The 20,136-nt window shown below is 47.4% G+C and overlaps 1 protein-coding gene across 1 annotated transcript in view; it reads right to left on the minus strand.

Annotated features, from left to right (window-relative positions):
- The window catches only part of DSCAM (DS cell adhesion molecule), a 460,072-nt gene that overhangs the window by 58,143 nt on the left and 381,793 nt on the right, over window positions 1-20,136 (minus strand). The window contains exons 21-24 of the mRNA XM_059685889.1: window positions 18,595-18,728; window positions 5,287-5,440; window positions 2,788-2,905; window positions 1,365-1,528 (exon numbers count right to left, since the gene is read on the minus strand). Of these exons, the coding sequence (XP_059541872.1) occupies window positions 1,365-1,528; window positions 2,788-2,905; window positions 5,287-5,440; window positions 18,595-18,728 (570 nt within the window). The remainder of the gene's footprint in view (window positions 1-1,364; window positions 1,529-2,787; window positions 2,906-5,286; window positions 5,441-18,594; window positions 18,729-20,136) is intronic.

The raw sequence follows: 20,136 nt of genomic DNA on the forward strand, positions 1-20,136 counted from the left end.
ACTTGGATTTATATCTAACTCATTTCCTCACCGATTCCTTGAATTTCTGAGTTGCTCATCACTAATTGAAATCTTCTTTAAAGTTACTAAGGAGACATGCGGTATTTTACCCTGTATTTCAACCACGATTCAAGTGAGAAAGATAAGTGGCATCCACTTAGCTGCTCTCTCCTCAGTGATGTGAAAGAGGGAGGACAAGGATGGCTTACGGGGAAAGAACTACAAAATTTTCCACTTTTGTAGCTACTCCCCCAAGATACAACACACACACACACACACACACACACACACACACACACACACACGCTGAGCTCCGAAAATCCAAGGTGTGCCATGGAGCAGCAGCACCTGAATTACAATGCTCGTAACAGGGTTTGAAGATTGCATACTTCTAACCAATGGGCTTTGATCTTATTTTGGATTAGCTCTGAGGATAACGCCAGAGAAATTCAGAATCAGGTTATCCAAATTGTAGTGACAGCTTCCCATCAAATGCCCTTTTCTTTACTTCTGAGGGCAGCCGGATATATGAACCCAAAGGCATGAAAAGTAGACCCATCTCTTTCAAGTCACAATATGGTGTCTCTCTTCTAAAATGTTCTGGAGTTCTCCTGACTTCAAGTTAAAATTTCAGATCAATTTTGCACTAGATCTTTAAATAGTTATAAAAACTAATAACTATTAGTTTTTCTTCTTCCCGTCCCTTCTGCTGAGGACAATATTGATTTTATTTTCACTTGCCGTGATTATTACTGTGACAATACTTAAATCCAAAGATTTCTTTACCAATAAAAATCAGGTGCATTCACACAGGAACCCAGTCAATGGCCATGTGGGATTTTACACTTGATTTTAATTTACAATCTTAAGTTTGTTGTGTACTTTTATGTATGCGAAGAAAAACTCCACATGTTTTATTAAATACACAATTAAATATTACAGCAATATAGAATTTAGTGTCCTTTTTACATATTGCACATAAGAATTGAGTTAATCAGCAGACATCAAGGGCCTCAGTTCAGACTTGTTTTTTGTGTTTTCTGGGTTACACTTATACATATGCAGAGTGAACCATGTGATTCGTGGAAGTTATGGAGAAGGGCTTTGTCAGCGAAGCTCACGTGAAGGAATATGAGACCAGCTCTCTATCTGCAAAAATGGAACGAGCGTGACCTCTGGAATCATGACTGCTTCCTATTTGCTTTGTTTCATTATATTTTCCAGAATGAACATATGTACTTTTTGCAACACGAGAACAGCAAGGAGCTTTTTCTCAAGGCTGATTTTTAAATGTGCTCTACCTGCCTCTGCCTACAGGCATGCATACGACAAATACCATTACAGAGAGCCCCACCGTCCTGTACCTTGAACTTGTAAGTTTAAAATGATCTCGTCGGAGCCCCAGTTGTTATTGGCGATGCAGCTGTAGTAGCCGGAATCCTCCGCCTTCACCGTGCGGATGACGAAGCTCCCGTTGCTGAACACGCTCCTCCGCCCATCAATCGTCACCAGGCTGGGCGTCCCGTTACTGCCTCACAGGAAGAAAAAGGCACAGATTAAAGAAATTACAATCCAGGTTAGCTGAGGTTGGGGAAGAGCATAAAGACTCTCTTTGAAGCCAGCAGTGCGTTTGGATTCATAAGAACTAAACTATGATTCTATCATGAGAACAATCAGCTGAGTTGTGTTCTTTGTAAAAAATGCTATGCTGACGTGAGTCCCTGTCCCGGGCCTGGATTCACACATGTCCCTGCCTGCTGTGTCCTCCACCACGTAGACACCTGTGACTGCCTCTTCCTGGGGATTCCTTCTGTGGGGACAAGTGCCATTGACCAAGTCATACTATGAACAACTGGATTTTGGGATCTCTTCTAGATTCACTTAAAGTTACAGTTGTTCGTGATTTTGACATTAAAATGGACAGTGGCATGTCAAGGGGGTGACAAGTTGACCCTAGCATGAAGGGAGTTCCCTCATCATCATTCCCAAGGCCACAGTGGCGATTGTCCAGCCGTGTGGGGTCACCTCAGGGAGAATGCCACCTGACCTTGGGAGCTTACATCCTCCCTTTGGATGAACTGACTTTAAAAGAGATGAGAAAAGTGGTCACTGGGCCAAGACCATTATTTCAATAATTGATGTCTTTTGAGTGCTTTTATTTGAAAATAGGTACTCTTCTGAATCCATTTTATATCAAATCTTTATGCTCTCTAGTGAATTTGTCAATCCTTTAAGTCCTATTTTTTTCCTTTGAATAGAGATGAAACACTTTAAAAAGTTACATGGATAAAATACATCTCACCCACTTTTCCCCCCCATCTTCACTGCTATTATTTTAATAATTACTTTTGGGAATGAAACCAGATTTTACATTAGCAAAGTCCTTATTTCTTACAGTCCCTTCTCAGAGCGTTTGAGTTAGGGCTAGTGGGCCCATTATGGCGGACGGCGAAGAGATAAGTGCTAAGTCTTACATACCCTTGGGCACATTCATCTCAGTTATATGAGAAATTTACATGAGAAGGTACAGAAAACGTCCACAGAGGATACTGGGTTGGTTAAACTATTTTCCTTATAATCCTTCTTTTATGAACTTAAAGGCTCTGAATTTAGGGAGGATTTACATAGTCGATCAGTTCCTTTAGTGCTGGAGCCCAGGTCCCTCCCCACCCTCTCCTCTCTATCTGGGAAGAGTGGGCAGGTTTTGCAGCTCTCACTGGACCCGACTCAGTGTCTCTGGTGCAATGTCTTAGCTCCGCTGACGGCACACATTGGGTTACTGGTTACCTGTCCTTCATCCACTTCACCGCAGGCGCGGGGTCGCCCACAGCTTTGCACGGCAAGGCGATGTCCTTCATCCACGGGGTGGTGACCGTGCCGCTGAAGGTCAGGATTCGCGCAGGAGCTGCACGCCAAACAGAGAAGCCCGATTAATGTGCAGACCCGCCCACACAGAGGTCAAGATGACTTTCCCCAACACAGCAGCACCCCAGCAAGGGGCCTGCGGCCCTGCCCGTGAGCATCCCTGTCCACGCCAGTCTCTGGCACCTGGGTTTGAAGACGGCATTTTCACTGGGAGAACATACAAACAGCCGAAAATCCCCACTGTGGCATTTTCCCCTTCTATTGACTAAACATGAGGAGCCCACATTAATTATTTGGGGCTTCATAAGCCCAGTAGCTCCATCCCAGGCTGCGTTTTCTATGAGTCCAATTGTTTTTCAAAACACTTTATTAAACAATTCATCTCAACACCCAAACTGCACATTAAAAGATACTTTTAATATCAGAGAGAGCAGGCGATACAAAGCATAAAGCTCTGAGGGACGGGAAGAATTAAAACTGGAACAACTCCTATCGATCAACGTTCCGGCCTTTCCTGACGTTATTATATCCACTTGATCTTCAGCACGACTACCACACATTAAGGACAATGCGCATTTTCAGAGGGGCCTCCTTTGAAGAATAGCCCTTTGTTCAGGACAGTGATGATGAGGCTCCAACAGGGTGTCATTCCCAAGTGGCAGGAGGGCCCAGAGGTAGAGAGGAAAACCCGGGGTGGACCTGTGACAGCAGAGGCCTCCTTGCAGACAGGAGGGCAGCACAGACAGGTTCCTGTGCCACTTTCTTGCACGAGACACAAAAGTTACAAGAGGCACCAAGATACCCGCCTTCTAGAGGCAAAGCTAGTGTCCATCCCTTGCTGTCCCCTGGGACACTGCTTTCTGGACGCTCCCTCCAGAAGCTCAGCCCGGCCACATCTGGCCTGTGACATCCTTGCTACAGCCTCCATGCTCTCTCTTTCTCTATCTACATGGCGGGAGATGAAGGACCCCGGGACTTCAAATCCTGCAATGGAAGAAGCCTGGATCCCTGAGTCACCACATGGAGTGAGCCACCCAGGAGAGCCCCTGTCCAGAAATACCTGCGCTGGGCTGGCTGTGTTTTTATGCTGAGCCTCTGAAACTCCTGGGATGCCGATTCCATAGCCAGGCACCCCTGTGTCCCCAGCATCGTGCCAACGTGCAATAGGCACTCCAAATCATTGACCAAATTACCAAATGGTATTTCATCTCCCCAGACAAGTCCTACTCCTCTGGAAGTGGCCAGTTGCCAGTTGTGACTCCTCTGAGCATGTCACATCCTCCTGCATCAGCCAGGCCGGTTCTGGCTATGTCTGGAGATGTAACATTGGACACACAAAGTAGGGAAGAGGTAAAGCTATTGCTACTCCTATGTCCGTGTTGCGGTTCCTTTTTTACCCCACAGAGCAGTCCTTATGCCCAGTGATAACCAATGTTTTCTAAACGTTAGGCCAGCTGGGTAGCATGACCAAAGAGTACAACGGACAAAAAAATCCACTAATTACTTTTCTTACCAACTATACGCTTATTTTCTATCTGCCTTCAGAATGCGACACCACTGTGTTCCTTCCCCTCGCTACGTTGTGCTGCTGCTTTCTCAGCTCTCACAGTTATGAGTACAAGAGCTTGTGGAGGTAACACTGGATCTTGGCAGGTTTATTTTCTCCTGCAGGCACCTCTAACCTTATTAGTAATAAATTGCCAATGTGATATATTCAAGAGTCAGGGGGCACCTCCTGCTGGCCTGGGGTTGCGATGTAAATAGCTTTACTCATGAGGAGTGGTAATTTAGGGGGACCCCAAGCCCCGGATGGCAGTAATGACCAGGGGAAAATCAGAATATTCTGTGCCTATATGTACGTGCCTTTGAGAACCAGTATAACATCTCAGGGTAAAGATCAGCATATTCACTTACAGGAACTTTTTGTTTGGTGACTCCAACTTCCCACTTCTACTCAAGGTCTTTGCTTATAGCATTCTATTAACGGGAGAAGAGCATGCGATTTTCTTATGTTTGTAAGGTTCCAAGTTCTATAGACCAAATAGAGACCTTTCCGTTTAAGAAGTGTGATACCTGGTTTTGAGGCAAGTAGAACTTCCTTGGGAGGCTGCTCTGTGGGGATTTTCACTACACAAAAGGGTGAGTGCGGTCCCCTTTTTCTAATTCTCCCGAAGGCACCCTGAGCTGAAAGGCCACTCACCCTTAGCGCTGTGCTCACCTCTAGGAGGATTCTTTTCTGATTTTCCCCAAAGCCCAGTGCCAGCCACCAGCAACACTATTTCTCGGGCTGAAATGTGGTAACATGGGATATTCTGGCTTACTTGATGTTTAGGGCATTGTAAGCTTTAGTTCAGGTAGAACAGAGACTTTAAAACCAGCCCAATCACAATGGCCAACGAGGTCCTTACTACAGTGGCACACCTTTCGCTAACGGCTCTACTGTGATGATTTCACTGCTGTTGCCTCTGCCGGCTGAGGTCACGGCCACCACCCAGACGCTGTACTGCCGGTTCCGGCTCAGGTTCGGGATTCTGTAGGAAAATGAGTCGGGAGAGGCTTCGAACTCGCTGATCACCTGTGACAGGAGACACAAATGTTCCCACATTCAAGAAGGCAAAAGGCACAAACAAATATCCCAAAAGAATGGCTATTCACATGTTATTTATCATCAGAGTCAAAACCCTCCTCTAATCCTTCTCCAAAGGCTGCGTTTGCTATGTACAGTGGGGCCTTGACTTACGAGTGTCCCGACTAATGAATTTTTTGAGATACCAGCTGTCTCTCAGCCGATTTTTTGCATTGAGTTGATAGAGTAATTTGAGTTAATGAGCTCCTTAGCGAGCTCGGTCTCGGAACGAATTAAACTCGTAAGTCAAGGCCCCACTGTATATGACTATGTCTCGCTGTAGTCTACATTGCTCTATGAAGCAACTTTGACAGCCACGGGTGAGCAAATTAACCCTTAACATGATGAAAATGGACCACACATCTGTTTTCAGCTGAGATGGAGTAGCAAAAACCAGATTTAGTTTTCTACCCGAAACCACCAAAAAACACCTGTTTCAAAGGCTTTGCACACCAGGAAATGAAGGACAATGATTTGTGAACAAATGAGGTGAGGCGTCCAACTGCAGAGATTTTACATTTCTATGCGAGTTTCCAGGCCGGGGCCCAGAGAAGGGAGCCCAGGGGGAGCCCGCCGCTTCCCTGAGTTGAGGAGACAGAACGGAGAGACAAGGAGGGAGCTGGATTCATAGGACAGAGGACTGGGGAGAGGGGAGCTGCACAGAGAGAGAACTCCGGGGATCTGAAGAGGGTCCCTCTTGGGTGCACAGCTGAGCAGATCTATGCATGCGTGTGAGGAACTATCAGAGCCAGGAAAGAACCACCTGGAAGGACTGGAGGTCACAGCAGCCAGCATTCATCCAGGGCTGGGAACAGCGCCTGCCCCCACCAGCCAGGCTGAAAACCCTAGAGACTGTCAGGCGGTGGACACAGTGCGTGAGGGCCTTACCTCGGCGGCAGGGAATAGTTAGCACTAGATTCAACACCCCCTGGTGCTGCCTGGCAAATATTAAAAGCAAGGTTCACGAGAGGCTGAGCCAGGAATAGGACGTCCTTGCTGAGGGATGTGTACATCTATATAACGTGTCTCTTCTCTAGCTGCTTTTTAGGGTTTCTTTTCATTACCTAAGGGTAGGAGGGGGTTTGAATGCCAAGGTAACCACACAGACAGCTTGGAAGGACACAGAGATTGGGGAGTCACATGGGAGAAGGCCAAAGGCCAGCTGCAGCCCTGCGCACAGCAGCAGGAAGGCTGTGCTGGGACTGGCTGTCATGTCCAGTTTGGTGGGTAAGGATGCTTACACGTGGATCCTGCAGGAGAGAGCATGACTGGATGTCTAGAGAGGGATGCTCATGGGCATGAGAGGCCTCCAGGGGAGGTGTGCACTGCACATGACCTCAGGCTTATGTTAAACAGCGTCACCTATTGATAAATGGTGCATAACTCAACCATCGTGGACACGTTCAAGAGGTGGCCACATTTAAGAGAAAAAGAGCTAAATGGGGGGGGAAACATTAATGGGAAGCTCACTCCGGACAGTAAAGCATAGCTGTTTGATTAAATCTTTCTCCTTAATGCTCAGTCCAGAATGCTTGTTCCGTGAAAGAGGGACGAAGCAGGTAGCTTCCTTATGAAATGTTTCCTCGGTACTTTAGTACGAGCTATGAAACCATGGATTGTATTTACAATTCATTAATTGTCTTTTTATTGGATACCAAGTTTCCCCACACAACGATCTAATCGTGTTTAAATTGACTTGCTAATTTAATTTCTACATGCATTTCAATCTGTGACAATCCTTTCCAAATACTGGGAATGTTCAATGAGAAGAGCTCGATTTTACTTCCAGATTTCTCCTGACACTTCATCGGGGCGGATACATCAAAGACTGTGAAGCCTTACATGAGCATGGAGGGGTAGAGAGAAACAAAGCAGAACTTGACTCTCTAGGGCCACAACATAAAGAATTGCAGGGTATAGACAATGGTTCTTAGGGGTTAGAGAACCAAATGGGGTAGGAGACATGTGTGAGGAAGGAAGAAAGACACTTTTTTCAATATTTAAATACCTAAATGTTGAATTTTCTTCTAGGAGATCTTTAACTCTCTAGGGTCATCATCTTTAGAGTTGACAGGGATATTAGCCATTCTAGAAGATTTCACTGGGCCCAAACTGTGAGTTAATCTAGAATGTGTGAATATGATTGGGCTACACATTTGTTTTAAGGGAAGATGTAAGTGTTAGTTCAGGACCCATGGAAATCCAGAAGCAGCCAACATTAAGAAAGTTTTGGTGCCATGCATATGACTTTCCATAGCCATGGTTCTTGATGGGGAATTCTACCCCATTGCTCATTTTTAAAAATACATATATGTTTTATTGGTTTTTTACAGAGATGAAGGGAGAGGGAGAAGGATAGAAAGTTAGAAACATCGATGAGAGAGAAACATCGATTCGGCTGCCTCCTGCAGACACTCTACTGGGTATGTGCCTGCAACCCAGGTACATGTCCTTGACCGGAATCGAACCTGGGACCCTTTAGTCCGCAGGCTGATGCTCTATCCACTGAGCCAAACCGGTTAGGGCCATGGCTCATTTTTAACTCAGCTCTCTGCCTGCCACAAGGAAGGAAACAGGGCATCTGTGGACGGGGATTGCCAATTAGCCTGTGCCTATCACACATTCCTGTTAGCCACTTGAGACAAAGTCTGTTCTTCCGCATCTAAAATGTATTTAAACACACCAATTTGATCAGCATCTGGAGTTAACCTAGCATTTATTAATTAACCACTCTCAATGGACACGGCTCTCAGCGGTAGCCACGTTATTTATTTCTTGGCCCATCAGAGATTGTGGAGTAAGGTGAGCAGATTTTTCTCTAGAGCTGAAGTCACATGACAGGATCAACCCATAGCATTCTTGAGGGAAGGCTTGGGCATTCTGTTTGAGACACCCACTTAAAATATAACATATTTCTATAGTCTTCCTACTGAGCTATGACTCATACTGTGCTTACAGAGGTCAAGCTCATGGTTTTCACTGTTCGGTATCATACCAACAGTTCCTCATTGGAAGTGTGGGCACCTGTGGCTGATGACCGATGGCCAAGGGCACAGGACACTTGTCCAGCCGTATACACGGTCTGTCCTGCAGATCTCTGCCTTGGGTGGTGGTAAGAAAACTTACACAAAAGCTCTTAGCGCCAGGCTTAGTCACAGTCAAAGCTCAGACATAGTTGCTGAGTTGGAAAGCGTACGCATTTATTGAGCTCAATTCCAGGGTGTACACTGTAAGGCAAGTTCCTGTCCCAAGGGAGCAGGAAATGATTGTCGCTGGCAGATGGAGGATTCATTAAAATGAGGCAAGATAGGGTTCTGACACATTTCTGCTAAAATCTGGAAAGAAAACCCTTTGAATTTCCTTTGCAAGAGCATTCCTGTCGTAGTTGAGGACAGGATTAATATTGGCAACATGCCTAGGAAAATAAATGGAAACTTCATGAATTTGATTTAAAAAATATGTCGTTTTTATTAATAAGCCTTCTGACACGTTTGCCTCCCTAAAGTGGTACCCAGAGTGGCAAGAGCAGCTGATGGTGTGAACGTAGCAATACCCACACAGAACGGCTCGCACTCGGGTTCGGCCTTTCTGGGTCTTCGCTTCAGGCCTGGGGGTGGAGGCATGGATTTCTAAGGAACCTGACAGCGTCCTCCTCAACAGGATGGGAAGGTGGCCGGAAGGCTCTTGCGCTTCAGTGTCACCCCATGAAAACCTGGGAACAGCGTCTCCCAGACCTGCCTTCACTCCAGAATTATTCTGCCTCATGGTTTTGGTGTAATCTTTCTCCTTTTGTGTCCAAACCAGAACAGTAAGATAAAAGTAGCCATCATGAGGGACTGCAATGGCTCTTTAATAGTTTCTGCAAACCTGGGTGTTTCCCCAATAATTGCTGCGTTCATTTCTGAATCCCTCACACGACTGAGCTCAGCGGATGAACTTGTAAAGCCTTGTGGCCCCTGTCATCCCTCCATCAGGTGCCCTGTCTGCCCTTTGCTTGTGTTTCTTAGGAACTGATGTTTGTTTCACTTTGGAGCTTGGTCTTTCGTGCTCCTCCCACCGCCCTGCTGGACAGAGTCCAGGCTCCCTGAGGGTGGTCCTGCCTCACCCTCCCTCCCCGCACTCCCAGGGCCAGCGCCTCGCAGAGTGGGGACCTGCTGACTACCTGGAGGGAATGTCTGTTGTATTCAGTGACTTTAATAATGACCTAGAAATTATTTGAGCGCAATAAAAAAGGGGTAGCGAGCAGGCTGCTCAGATCAAATTATTCAGTGTGTCTGATGGATATTAAAAAATTCCACTTAAAAATGCAATTAACGTTTTAATAAAAAAAACTAATTCTGTCAAAGAACTATGGTGCTTTAAAAAGTTCTACATCAAATGATTAACATGCGGTTAAAACAAAACAAAACTGGAATGCTCTGATTTTGTAGATAGAATGTTCGCAGCACTAATTTTTTTTAAAACTTCCCCCAAAGCAGAATAAACAAAATGGGTAGCTCTTTCCACCACTGGGAAATGGCACTTTCAAAACATACAAAATCTTTCTTTTTAGTGGCAGAGACACGGTCTGGCTTACATTAAGAACAGGAAGTTAGCTGGGTCAGTTTAAGATTTGCTCTGTTTTAAAAATTCTTGTGTATAATACATTTTGATTGGATTTATTTTCATTTGATTTCACTATTTTCATCTCTTAAAGCCAATAATAGTACAGCACAAAGACCTTCCTAAAGGGATAGGTAGGTGTCCAGCACCTACAGAAAAAGCAGTCTATTAAAAATGTGTTTTATCCGAGTCAATTTGGGTGGCTTCCTCTGTACTTCACTGAGATCCCTGTAGTTGCTATGTTACATATCACTATTGGCTACGTTTAAAAAAGCCTTCCAAACATCTCATATTTTACTCTTTGGCCTTCCAAAATAAAAATCACTGTCATACTAATTGCAACTGAATTAAAGTTGATATCCAGAAAAAGAGGGAAACGCGTCTACTCATGCTATGGTTGAGGTCAAGGGCATTGTCCAACTAGCCAGACTGATGTTCCAGGAGCCTCATTATTCCCATGCTCTTCCCACAAAATCCCCTCCGTCTACTACAGTCTTGCCTCATCCCTTCTCTGTTGTCATTCCCACTGCCACACACATGATCTATCTGTAAACACGCTTTATTAATTTAACTTGATTGCTATCGCCTATTCAATATACTCTGCCAAAAGACGTAGCTTATCATCATATAACTTCTCCCATGGAATAAAGAAATCAGTATGGAAAAAAATAGCTATTTTCATTGTCTTAATAGGAAAATATTTGAACCCAATGTGTTTCCCTCAGTGGTACCACATGTCTGTGTCGGGTGAAATGGAAAAGGTGTTTTCAGAGCTGGAATCTTTCTGAGCGGGGTGACCCACAGGCGTTTCCTCTGTGGCTCCAGGGGGACAGGAGCAGAGATGGGGGTGCGCGTGCAGATGATACACACCGGCCGACGGGTCTGAGCATGTGCTGTCACAAAGCCAGGAGGCTTATTGGCAATTTATCTGCAAAATTGGGCAGGCTGTCTTGTGAGACTGGGCTTCAAATGAGATTTCAGGGCTCATTTCTCTTTTCTTTTGCTCCATAAAGTACAAAATTGGGCTCGGGATTTTAAAGGCCAGGGTTTCTCTTAACCTGAGAGTACATGTCACCTGCGTTTGGAGCAATTATAGCCCCTGGCCAGTTTCCCTTGATGCCCAATGAATCTGAATGACCACGACAACAATAAAAAAGAAAATGAAAGTACAGATCCCACAGAAAGATCGAGCAGTTATCAGTCGGTTCATGAGAATGAGAGGAAGGGGGAAGAAAGGCCATCGTTAGAGGACTGGGTTAGAAAAGACAAGCAATTTCCCCCACTACCTCAAGGAATCAAAGTCTAATAAATAGATGTAAATTACACCATGAAAAATTTATAGAATATCTAGAACCATTTCCATCAGAATTGGCCGTGAAATACTGAGGTCATTTCCCAGGAAGCTTCAGGAATAGTGTTCTAACGAGTTTTATAAACCAGAGTTGGTCAGCATAAGTCTGGGGTGCTCAGAAGTAGCTTTCTCTCGAGGACATGTGTCTAGGTTTATTCCCAGCAGTAGGAGGACACGCTCAGATGCCGAATGCTGGGGTGAGATCTAGCTGATCACCGGGGCAGAGAGAGCTAGCGCATGCCTCCTGCCACTCAGAGGGACTCGACAAAGCTCTGATGAGCAAGTGACTAGTTTTGCACATGTGTAAACGAGGCATGATGGCTTCCATAGGCCAGCTTGTGGCATCTTCCTACCTTCTAGCTTTGTCATGACAGAAAAGAGACCCACCATGGGGTCATTTAGAATGACAGAAGAAGGGTTTCCACGTCGGTGATCCGAGCACAGACATTTTTAGCTAACTCCCTGTGAAAGAGAAAGCATCCCAGCTATGATCACACATGTTCCCGCCTTATTAAGCAGAAATTTCATTATACAATGTAATCTCCATTGGATGACTCACAGTCACGCCCCGAACACTTTAGTTCAATGCAAAAGCATTCGCTGAACAACCACTATTTCAGCACAATACCAGGTTTCCAGAGGCTTAATGATGACTGACAGTAGTTCTGCACTTCAGAAACAAGCCACCAAAGGCGTCCAACTATGCCCCCACCTAACAATGATGCAAGAGATACGGTCACGCCAAAGGAAGGGTGAGCATCAGTGCCGGGAATCCTGGAGGTGAGGGGGAGCCGGCTGCCCAGGGGGGTGGGAGGCTGTGGGGTGAAGAGCCGGGCCTCTGAGCCCAGACGCCTGTGGATGGCGGACGCCGCCTTTGTCCTGCTAAGCTGCGTGCTTCTGGCCAGACTGCGCGTCTCCCGCCGCTACAGGGAAGACACCGCTAACAAGCGCTCCTGCATCAGTACCATCGGGATTAACCAATGGGAAGCCGTGGTTTTAAAAAATGTGGGTCACAGAAGCAATTTAGTGGGTCATGGTGGTCACTCACAGAAGAAAATAAAAAATCCAGTGGAACAGAAAGTATCCGAGTGCATCACACACAGTAAGGTAAGTTTGTTTACGAAGCTTTGTTGTGTGTGTGCTGGCTTGTGACTATAAAATTTATTCCCTACTGTGCCTCTGACTAAACAAGATCGAGAAGCATAGGCGCAAAGTATTTATCACATAGTGACTAAAGTATGGCAAGGATTCAAAAATGGTGGAATAATTTATACAGGATTTAAGCAGAGCCTTAAGAATAAGCATTTTCACATGGGAGAATGAAAGGGAAAAGGCAAGGAGCACCCAAAACATACATAGACACACACACACACACACTCACACACACACACACACACACACACACTCACACACACTCACAGGCACACACTTTGACACACACACACACACACTCACAGACACACACTCACAGACACACACACTTTGACACACACACACACACACTCACACACACTCACAGACACACACTTTGACACACACACACACACTCACACACACTCACAGACACACACTTTGACACACACACACACTCACACACACTCACAGACACACACTTTGACACACACACACACTCACACACTCACACACACTCACAGACACACACTTTGACACACACACACACACTCACACACACTCACAGACACACACTTTGACACACACACACTCACACACACTCACAGGAGACATGGCATGGCTCAGGTGCTGGATGGGGAAGCTCAGTAGAACATGAGGCTGGGCGGAGTTGGAGGACTGTGGAAGTCTGTTCGGGTTATCTTGGAGATTTCGAACATTTTTTTAGCTAAAAAGGGGGGGGGCCAAGCAATGTGCACAAGGGAGCAGCGTGATCAGACCGAGAGCCTGACAGAGTAACCCTCGCAGTGCTGTGGACGGTGGGCGGGGCTCCTGACTTAGTTTGGGTCCCCGGCGAGGACTTGAACCAAGGCAGTGGTGGTGGGAGTGAAAGGAGGGAGCGGACTGAAAAAGATTTTCTAACCACTACGCTGTGTACCTGAAGCTAATCTAGAATAATAAAAGCAAAATATGCTAATTAGACCGGACAGCCAAACAACCTTCTAGACGTCATTCCAGACATCCTTCCAGACAAAGCCACTGTGGCGGGGGCCAAGGCAGAGGTGGTTAGGGGTGATCAGGCAGGCAGGTGAGTGGTTAGGGGTGATCAGGAAGGCAGGCAGAGTGGTTGGGGTGATCAGGCAGGCATGCAGAGTGGTTAGGGGCGATCAGGCAGGCAGGTGAGTGGTTAGGGGTGATCAGACAGGCAGGTGAGTGGTTAGGGGAGATCAGACAGGCAGGCAGAGTGGTTAGGGGCAACCAGGCAGGCAGGTGAGTGGTTAGGGGCAATGAGGCAGGCAGGCAGAGGGGTTAGGGGCGATCAGACAGGTAGGAAGAGTGGTTAGGGGTGATCAGGCGGGCAGGTGAGTGGTTAGGGGCAATGAGGCAGGCAGGCAGAGTGGTTAGGGGAGATCAGGCAGGCAGGCAGAGGGGTTAGGGGCAATCAGGCAAGCAGGTGAGTGGTTAGGGGCAATGAAGCAGGCAAGCAGAGTGATTAGGGGTGATCAGGCAGGCAGGCAGGTGAGCAGTTAGGAGCCAGCAGTCTCGGCTTGTGAGAGGGCTGTCCGACTGCTGGTTTAGGCTGGGATCGGGCCTACACTGGCAATCGGACATCCCCCGAGAGGTCTCAGATTGCTAGAGGGTGCAGTCCGGGCTGAGGGACAACCCCCTCCCCTGCACAAATTTCGTGCACTGGGCCTCTAGTACAAAATAATATTGAATGTAAGCTGTAATTGAAAAACATAAGATGTGGCAGAAAGAGAACTCTCATGATCCAATGTCACGTTGAGGGTGCTATTTTCTCTGGTCATAAAACCCTCTATCAGGTAAAATTCTGGCCCTCCTACAAGCCAGGGCTGTACATATGTCTCAGGAAACCACCTCTGACCCTATTGCTTGTGCTCTTGTGCTGTGCAGATGCCACTGCTGTGTGCTTCGCCACATCACACAGAATGGCGACAATCTCTGGTTCCCTCTACCCCCCTTAGAAATAGGAATTCAAGAAAAACACTCCATCCTGATCATCGCAGTCCCGTGATTGTGATTAGAGCAGTCTCTAAGCATTCTGGTTTTCTCGTCTTCTGGGGACACAATAGGGCTGAACCTCCTGGTTCCCATGTGGTTGGTGAGGTCCTGTGATGAATGCTAGCCAGTGATTTTAAAAAACCTTTTAAAATTTGATTTTTAAAGAGAGAGAGAGAACCAGAGAGAGAGAGAGAGAGAAACATCTATTTAAGAGTGGAACATGGATCAGCTGCCTCCTGCATGCTCCCTACCAGGGATAGAGCCTGAAACCTGGGCATGTGCCCTGACCAGGGCTCAAACTGGCAAACGTTCAGTACACAGGATATTTTTTTTTTCACAGACTGTTTTTACGTAGGGAGAGGGTTAGAGAGAAAATCAACTTAGCTACTGTCTACCCAGGAGCCAATAAGGTTAGCTCACTTCTTCGGATGTCTATTACTTGTCACACTGTGTGAATTGGTCGTTCGAACTCTTACATGTTCAGATTAATAGCCATGGTCCAAAATGTGTGTGGACGAGTCCCTGATTTTCTGCTCACATCTCTGATTGGGGAGGTCGATGTCTCATTGCATTTCCTTGCCCCTCACGGTGAGATCAACCCGGTTCTACTGCTAGACAACCAGTCTCTGCAAGAATGTACAATCCCTCGTCTGGCCACACACACAGTTTCAAATTCTAGTATCTTTTACTACGCTGCACTGAGACAACACCACAGAACAAACGCGTGACTAGAAAATGTATTTTCCACGTGAGAGAGAAGAGCCTGTGTCTTGTAGCAACGTCCTTTTACAATGAAGGGAGGTGAATCGGGGACCTGGAGAAAAAATTCACACCCACAAGGAGGCCGGCTGCGGGATGCTTATAAAGAAGATGAAATGACAGGGCACGTTGTGTCCTGAGTTACCCTCCCATGTCTACATTCAACCAGGAAATCATTCCAAAGAGAAAGCATCTCAGAGAGAGGAGCCGGGAAAATACACAGCGCTAGCTAGGACTGCCCTCTGGTGGTCATCCTGGCACATAGGCAGATACGGAAAAACCTCCAGAAATCTGATAGATCCAGTTTTCTGACTCAGAATTAATTTACAGAAATTAAAGATGAGGGAGAGGTGGACCATTTCTAGGGATTTATAATTTCCTGTTAATTCCATTACCGCCCCCCCCCCCGAATAATAGATGGTCTTTTCACATGTTCACCACTGAAGGGAAGTGTATTAGTTCTCCCTGATCTTTACTTATAATGGTATTTTGAATTTAAAAGTAGGCTTTGTATGGGAGCTCTGCACCTCCCACTCAATTTTGCTGTCAACTAAAACTGCTCTAAAAATAAAGTCTACCAGAAAGATAGGCTCCGTGCTCTTAAACGATGTTGGAAGCAGGTGATCAGCAAGGTGCCTCCCGAGGGAGTAAAACCGGCCTGGGTTCACGTCACCCCACGGAGGCTGCCCAGAGACCACGGGCACCTGGGCGATCACATCCCTCGAGCTGCAGGGGTTTTTAATGTGGTCAAAAGACGGCACAGCGGCACGCTGCTGGCGGTGGTGAGATGTCAGCGAGGTGAGGCATTCAGTTTTATTGCCCCCCTGTCTGGTGGACTTGACCTCATTACTGCCACACTTTGGAAGGGTCTTGTCCAGGAGGTACTGGGGGGCCAAATCCCAGGGTTCTGTGCATGGAGAGAAGTGGAAATAATTTCTATTCCACTCCGCAGACTGTTTGATCATGATTTCAGGAGAGTGCCTCTTCCTTTTTTTAAAAAATTTTTTGTTAATCCTCACCTGAGGATATTTTTCCTTTTTTTTAGAGAGAATGGAAGGGAGGGGGAGAGACACAGAGAGAGAAACATCACTGCGAGAGAGTCACATTGATTGGTTGCCTCTGGCATGGCCAGGACCAGGGCCAGGATGGAGCCTGCAACTGAAGTACGTGCCCTTGACCAGAACTGAACCCAGGGCCCTTCAGTCCGAGGGCCAATGCTCTATCCACTGAGCCAAACAGACTAGGGCAACTCTTTCTTCTTTAGTGATTCGCATTTGTAGCCTGGTAGCATGGGGACCAATATGCCCACAGCATTCAGGAAGGGGCTTGGTCGTCTCACTCATTTAAGCCTCAGTCACTCAGGACTCATATCAAATAAGCCAGGTGGAAGTTTCTAGTTTAAAGACCAGATTGGGATGACAGAGACAGAGGGAGGCGGACGCTGGTGTTCTCTGGGCCCTGCTAGCTTCTTCCCAGGGTGTTGGAGTCAAGATAGCAAGTGCAAGTCCTACAGCCAACAGACAATGGGATGAGTGAATGCAATTACAGCAGCATTTCACATTCTCATGAAGTACGGGTGTTCTCACTTAGCAAGCACTTTGTCTCTGGTGAAATGGTGGCAATAACTTTGTCTCTTTTGGGGCTAAGGAGAGGGGTCTCCATGAATCGCCTCTCAGCATTTCATCTTGGTGTCTACACTGATCTGCACCTCTGGGCTTTGCTGGGAGGGCTCATCCCTGAGAATTCACAGCATGTTTGAAACCAAATAAGGAACCTCCAAGAAAGTTCTGGAACCAACTCTGCCCATATTACATTTACATCCACCTTGACTGCTGCCACTGTTAACATATAAACAAACGGCAGAACATACAACTCGGCATTTACAGCAGAGCCAGGCCTCAGTGAGCCGCCGCGCTCACCCTGCCTCCCACCGTTGGTCATGGCCACTGTCTCCAGGGCCACCAGGCCTTGGGGGCCCTTACAGACTGGGGAAAACATATCACTTTAATTAAAGGATCAATAGATAAATTAGCTCAGGAATGCTATTCAGTGTTGAAAAGGACGGACGTCTGACACAGGCTTCATGTGGACGAATCTGGAACACGTTATGTTGAACGAAGTAAGCCAGTCACAAAAGGACACATACTGTTGACTGCACTGATTCGAGGTCCCTAGAATAGTCACATCTATAGGTGGGAACTGGACTGGGGGATGCTGGGCGTTGGCGGGAGGGGGATGGGGAGTTAGTTTGTTTAATGGGAACAGAGTTTCAGGTGTGGAAGACGGAAAGTTCTAGAGATGGATGAGGGTGATGGTTGCAGCATGTGAATGCGCTTCATGCCACTGAACCATCACTTAAAATAGTAAAGATGGTAAATTTGATGTTACAATATTTGCCAGAATGAAACTAAAATTAATTTGTGTCTACTCCACAAATACGTATGGAATGGCTACACATGTCAAATCCATGCGGGGAGCAGGGACATAGAAAGATGGAGTAGATAGGGTGCCTACCTCAAAAAATGTCATAAAAACTTCCATGAAAACATCATGAATGTTGATGAACCATTTTTCTCTAAAATTTGCCTTTTATATCTGGTTTAAGAAACACTTGGGCTCTATAGGGTTTCTTCAATGGTAGTAACATGAGCGATAATAAATACTACACTTGGAACTCTTCCCTACTCCAAGTTTTCATTCCTATGCAATGAGCTAAGCTGACTATTGTAACTGGGAGGGTCCTAGAGCCTCATTGCAGTCCCACTAGGTCCACGGGGGGGGGGGGGTTGGCTGCTGGCTTCTTAGTGGAGGATGGGGCAGGGGAGGAAGTCAGGGTAGGAGGCGGACACAGGAGGGAGGGAGGGAGGGGACAGGAGAAAAGGCAGGAAGTGCGTTTAACAACCAGGCCAACAGCAAAATCAATAGGTGTTGTCCACTGACTCTCAACTAAGGCACAATTAAGGCCTCTGGGTTTTGATTTTGATAAGCCGGCTGGCAGTTCTGGGGGAAGTCACCAAATAAACAATAATTCCAGACCATTGTGCCCCTTACAATGGTTCAGACGTGTATTTTCAAACGAGGCTTAAAGGAGGATGGTGCTTTGTGTGTGGAGACAACCAGAAAAATAAACCCACCGAGAAGACCCAAGTAGGCGGGGGACAACGGACGGACCTGTCCCCAAGGAGCCCTCGCAGCTGTGGTGGAGACACGTAAGGCACTTGGCTATTTACCAACTTACTGTGGGGTAGGGGTGCGAGCAGAACACGGTGTACTTCCGGATGATGCCGTTCAACTTGAGCGGGGGCAGCCAGGACACAAAGACCATGGAGGCCGAGGCCGCCGCCGCCTTGACGCCCGCGGGAGGACCTGGAACTGGACACAAGAGTGCGCGTTCAGTCACGGAAATGGGGCCCCCCCTGCGCCCAGGCCCACCTGCCTGGCAGGACCCCACCGGCCAGCAGGGCCACCACTCTCCCCTCTCAGCTTTCCAAGGAGCTGAACTGTGTCCCCTCAAAATCCGAGGGGTGCGGCTCTAGCCCCGTGACGTCAAAAGGGACTTCACTGGGAGGTGGGGTCTTCAAAGGGGCGATTGAGTTAAAATGCAATCGTTAGGGCGACCCTGATCCAAGGTGGCCAGTGTCCTTATTAGAAAAAGGCAAATGTGGACACAGACATGCGCAGCGGGACGATGCGAAGACACAGGGAGGAGTGGCAGGAGCCAGGCCCAGAGCCGTTCTCCCTCGGGCCTCAGGGGAACCAGCCCTGCCCACGCCTTGACTTTGAACTTCTGGCCACCAGAACGAGATAGCGCATCTCTGTGGCTGAAGCCCCCGGGGCGGTGACAGTAGGTTACAGCAGCCGTGGAGCTGAGGAAGGTTCTCTCCTTGAGCCCCCCTACGCCCCGACCTTGGGCATGACCTCTAAGAGCTCCATGTTAGCAAGAATGCTGCTAAGTCAGACGGTGGGCGGCAGTCTGTCTAGGCCAGTGGTTCTCAACCTTCTGGCCCTTTAAATACAGTTCCTCACGTTGTGACCCAACCATAAAATTATTTTCGTTGCTACTTCATAACTGTGGTGTTGCTACTGTTATGAATCGTCATGTAAATATCTGATATGCAGGATGGTCTTAGGCGACCCCTGTGAAAGGGTCGTTCGACCGCCAAAGGGGTTGCGACCCACAGGTTGAGAACCGCTGGTCTAGGAGCTATTTTCTTAAGACATTCCTTGTTGTCAGATGACAGTCGGTAAAGTGCTTTTTCTTACAAAGGCATAGGCAAGCGTTAGCATTTTTGGTGAGTCGTGCCCATTGTTGAGTGAATGTCTGACTGGGATCTGAGGGGCGGAAGGGAAGAGGCAGCTGCGGGAAACCATTCTTCCTCGTTCTCCCAGTCGCCCGGCCCTCCCTCCTGCGCTGCTGATGTGATCGCTCCCAATCCCATTGCATGACACCTCCACTCCGATCACAGGCACCTTAAACCTGCCAGGTCCCCCGCAGGGCTCAGCACCTCCTCTCCTGAGCCTGACCTCCTCTGGCCCCCACTCAGGGAATGGCGCAGCTACCTCCTGTCTGCAGAAGCCAGAACCTAGAATTCCCTTCCTGCCACCCCTCCGTCCCCCTCAGCAATGTGCAGGTGGGGGTCCTTCAGACCTCCTCTGGGCGTGCCTGGTCGGTGGGTGGGCTCCTCCTGGCTTGGTGTTGTTTTAGTCCCTGGAAGTGGCCTCTTCTCCCACCCCAGGACCTTGTTACATGATCATCTAGGGTTTGGCGTTCTTTCTGTCT

The sequence above is a fragment of the Myotis daubentonii genome, chromosome 3 (genome assembly GCF_963259705.1).
Source record: "Myotis daubentonii chromosome 3, mMyoDau2.1, whole genome shotgun sequence".
Lineage (NCBI taxonomy): Eukaryota > Metazoa > Chordata > Mammalia > Chiroptera > Vespertilionidae > Myotis > Myotis daubentonii.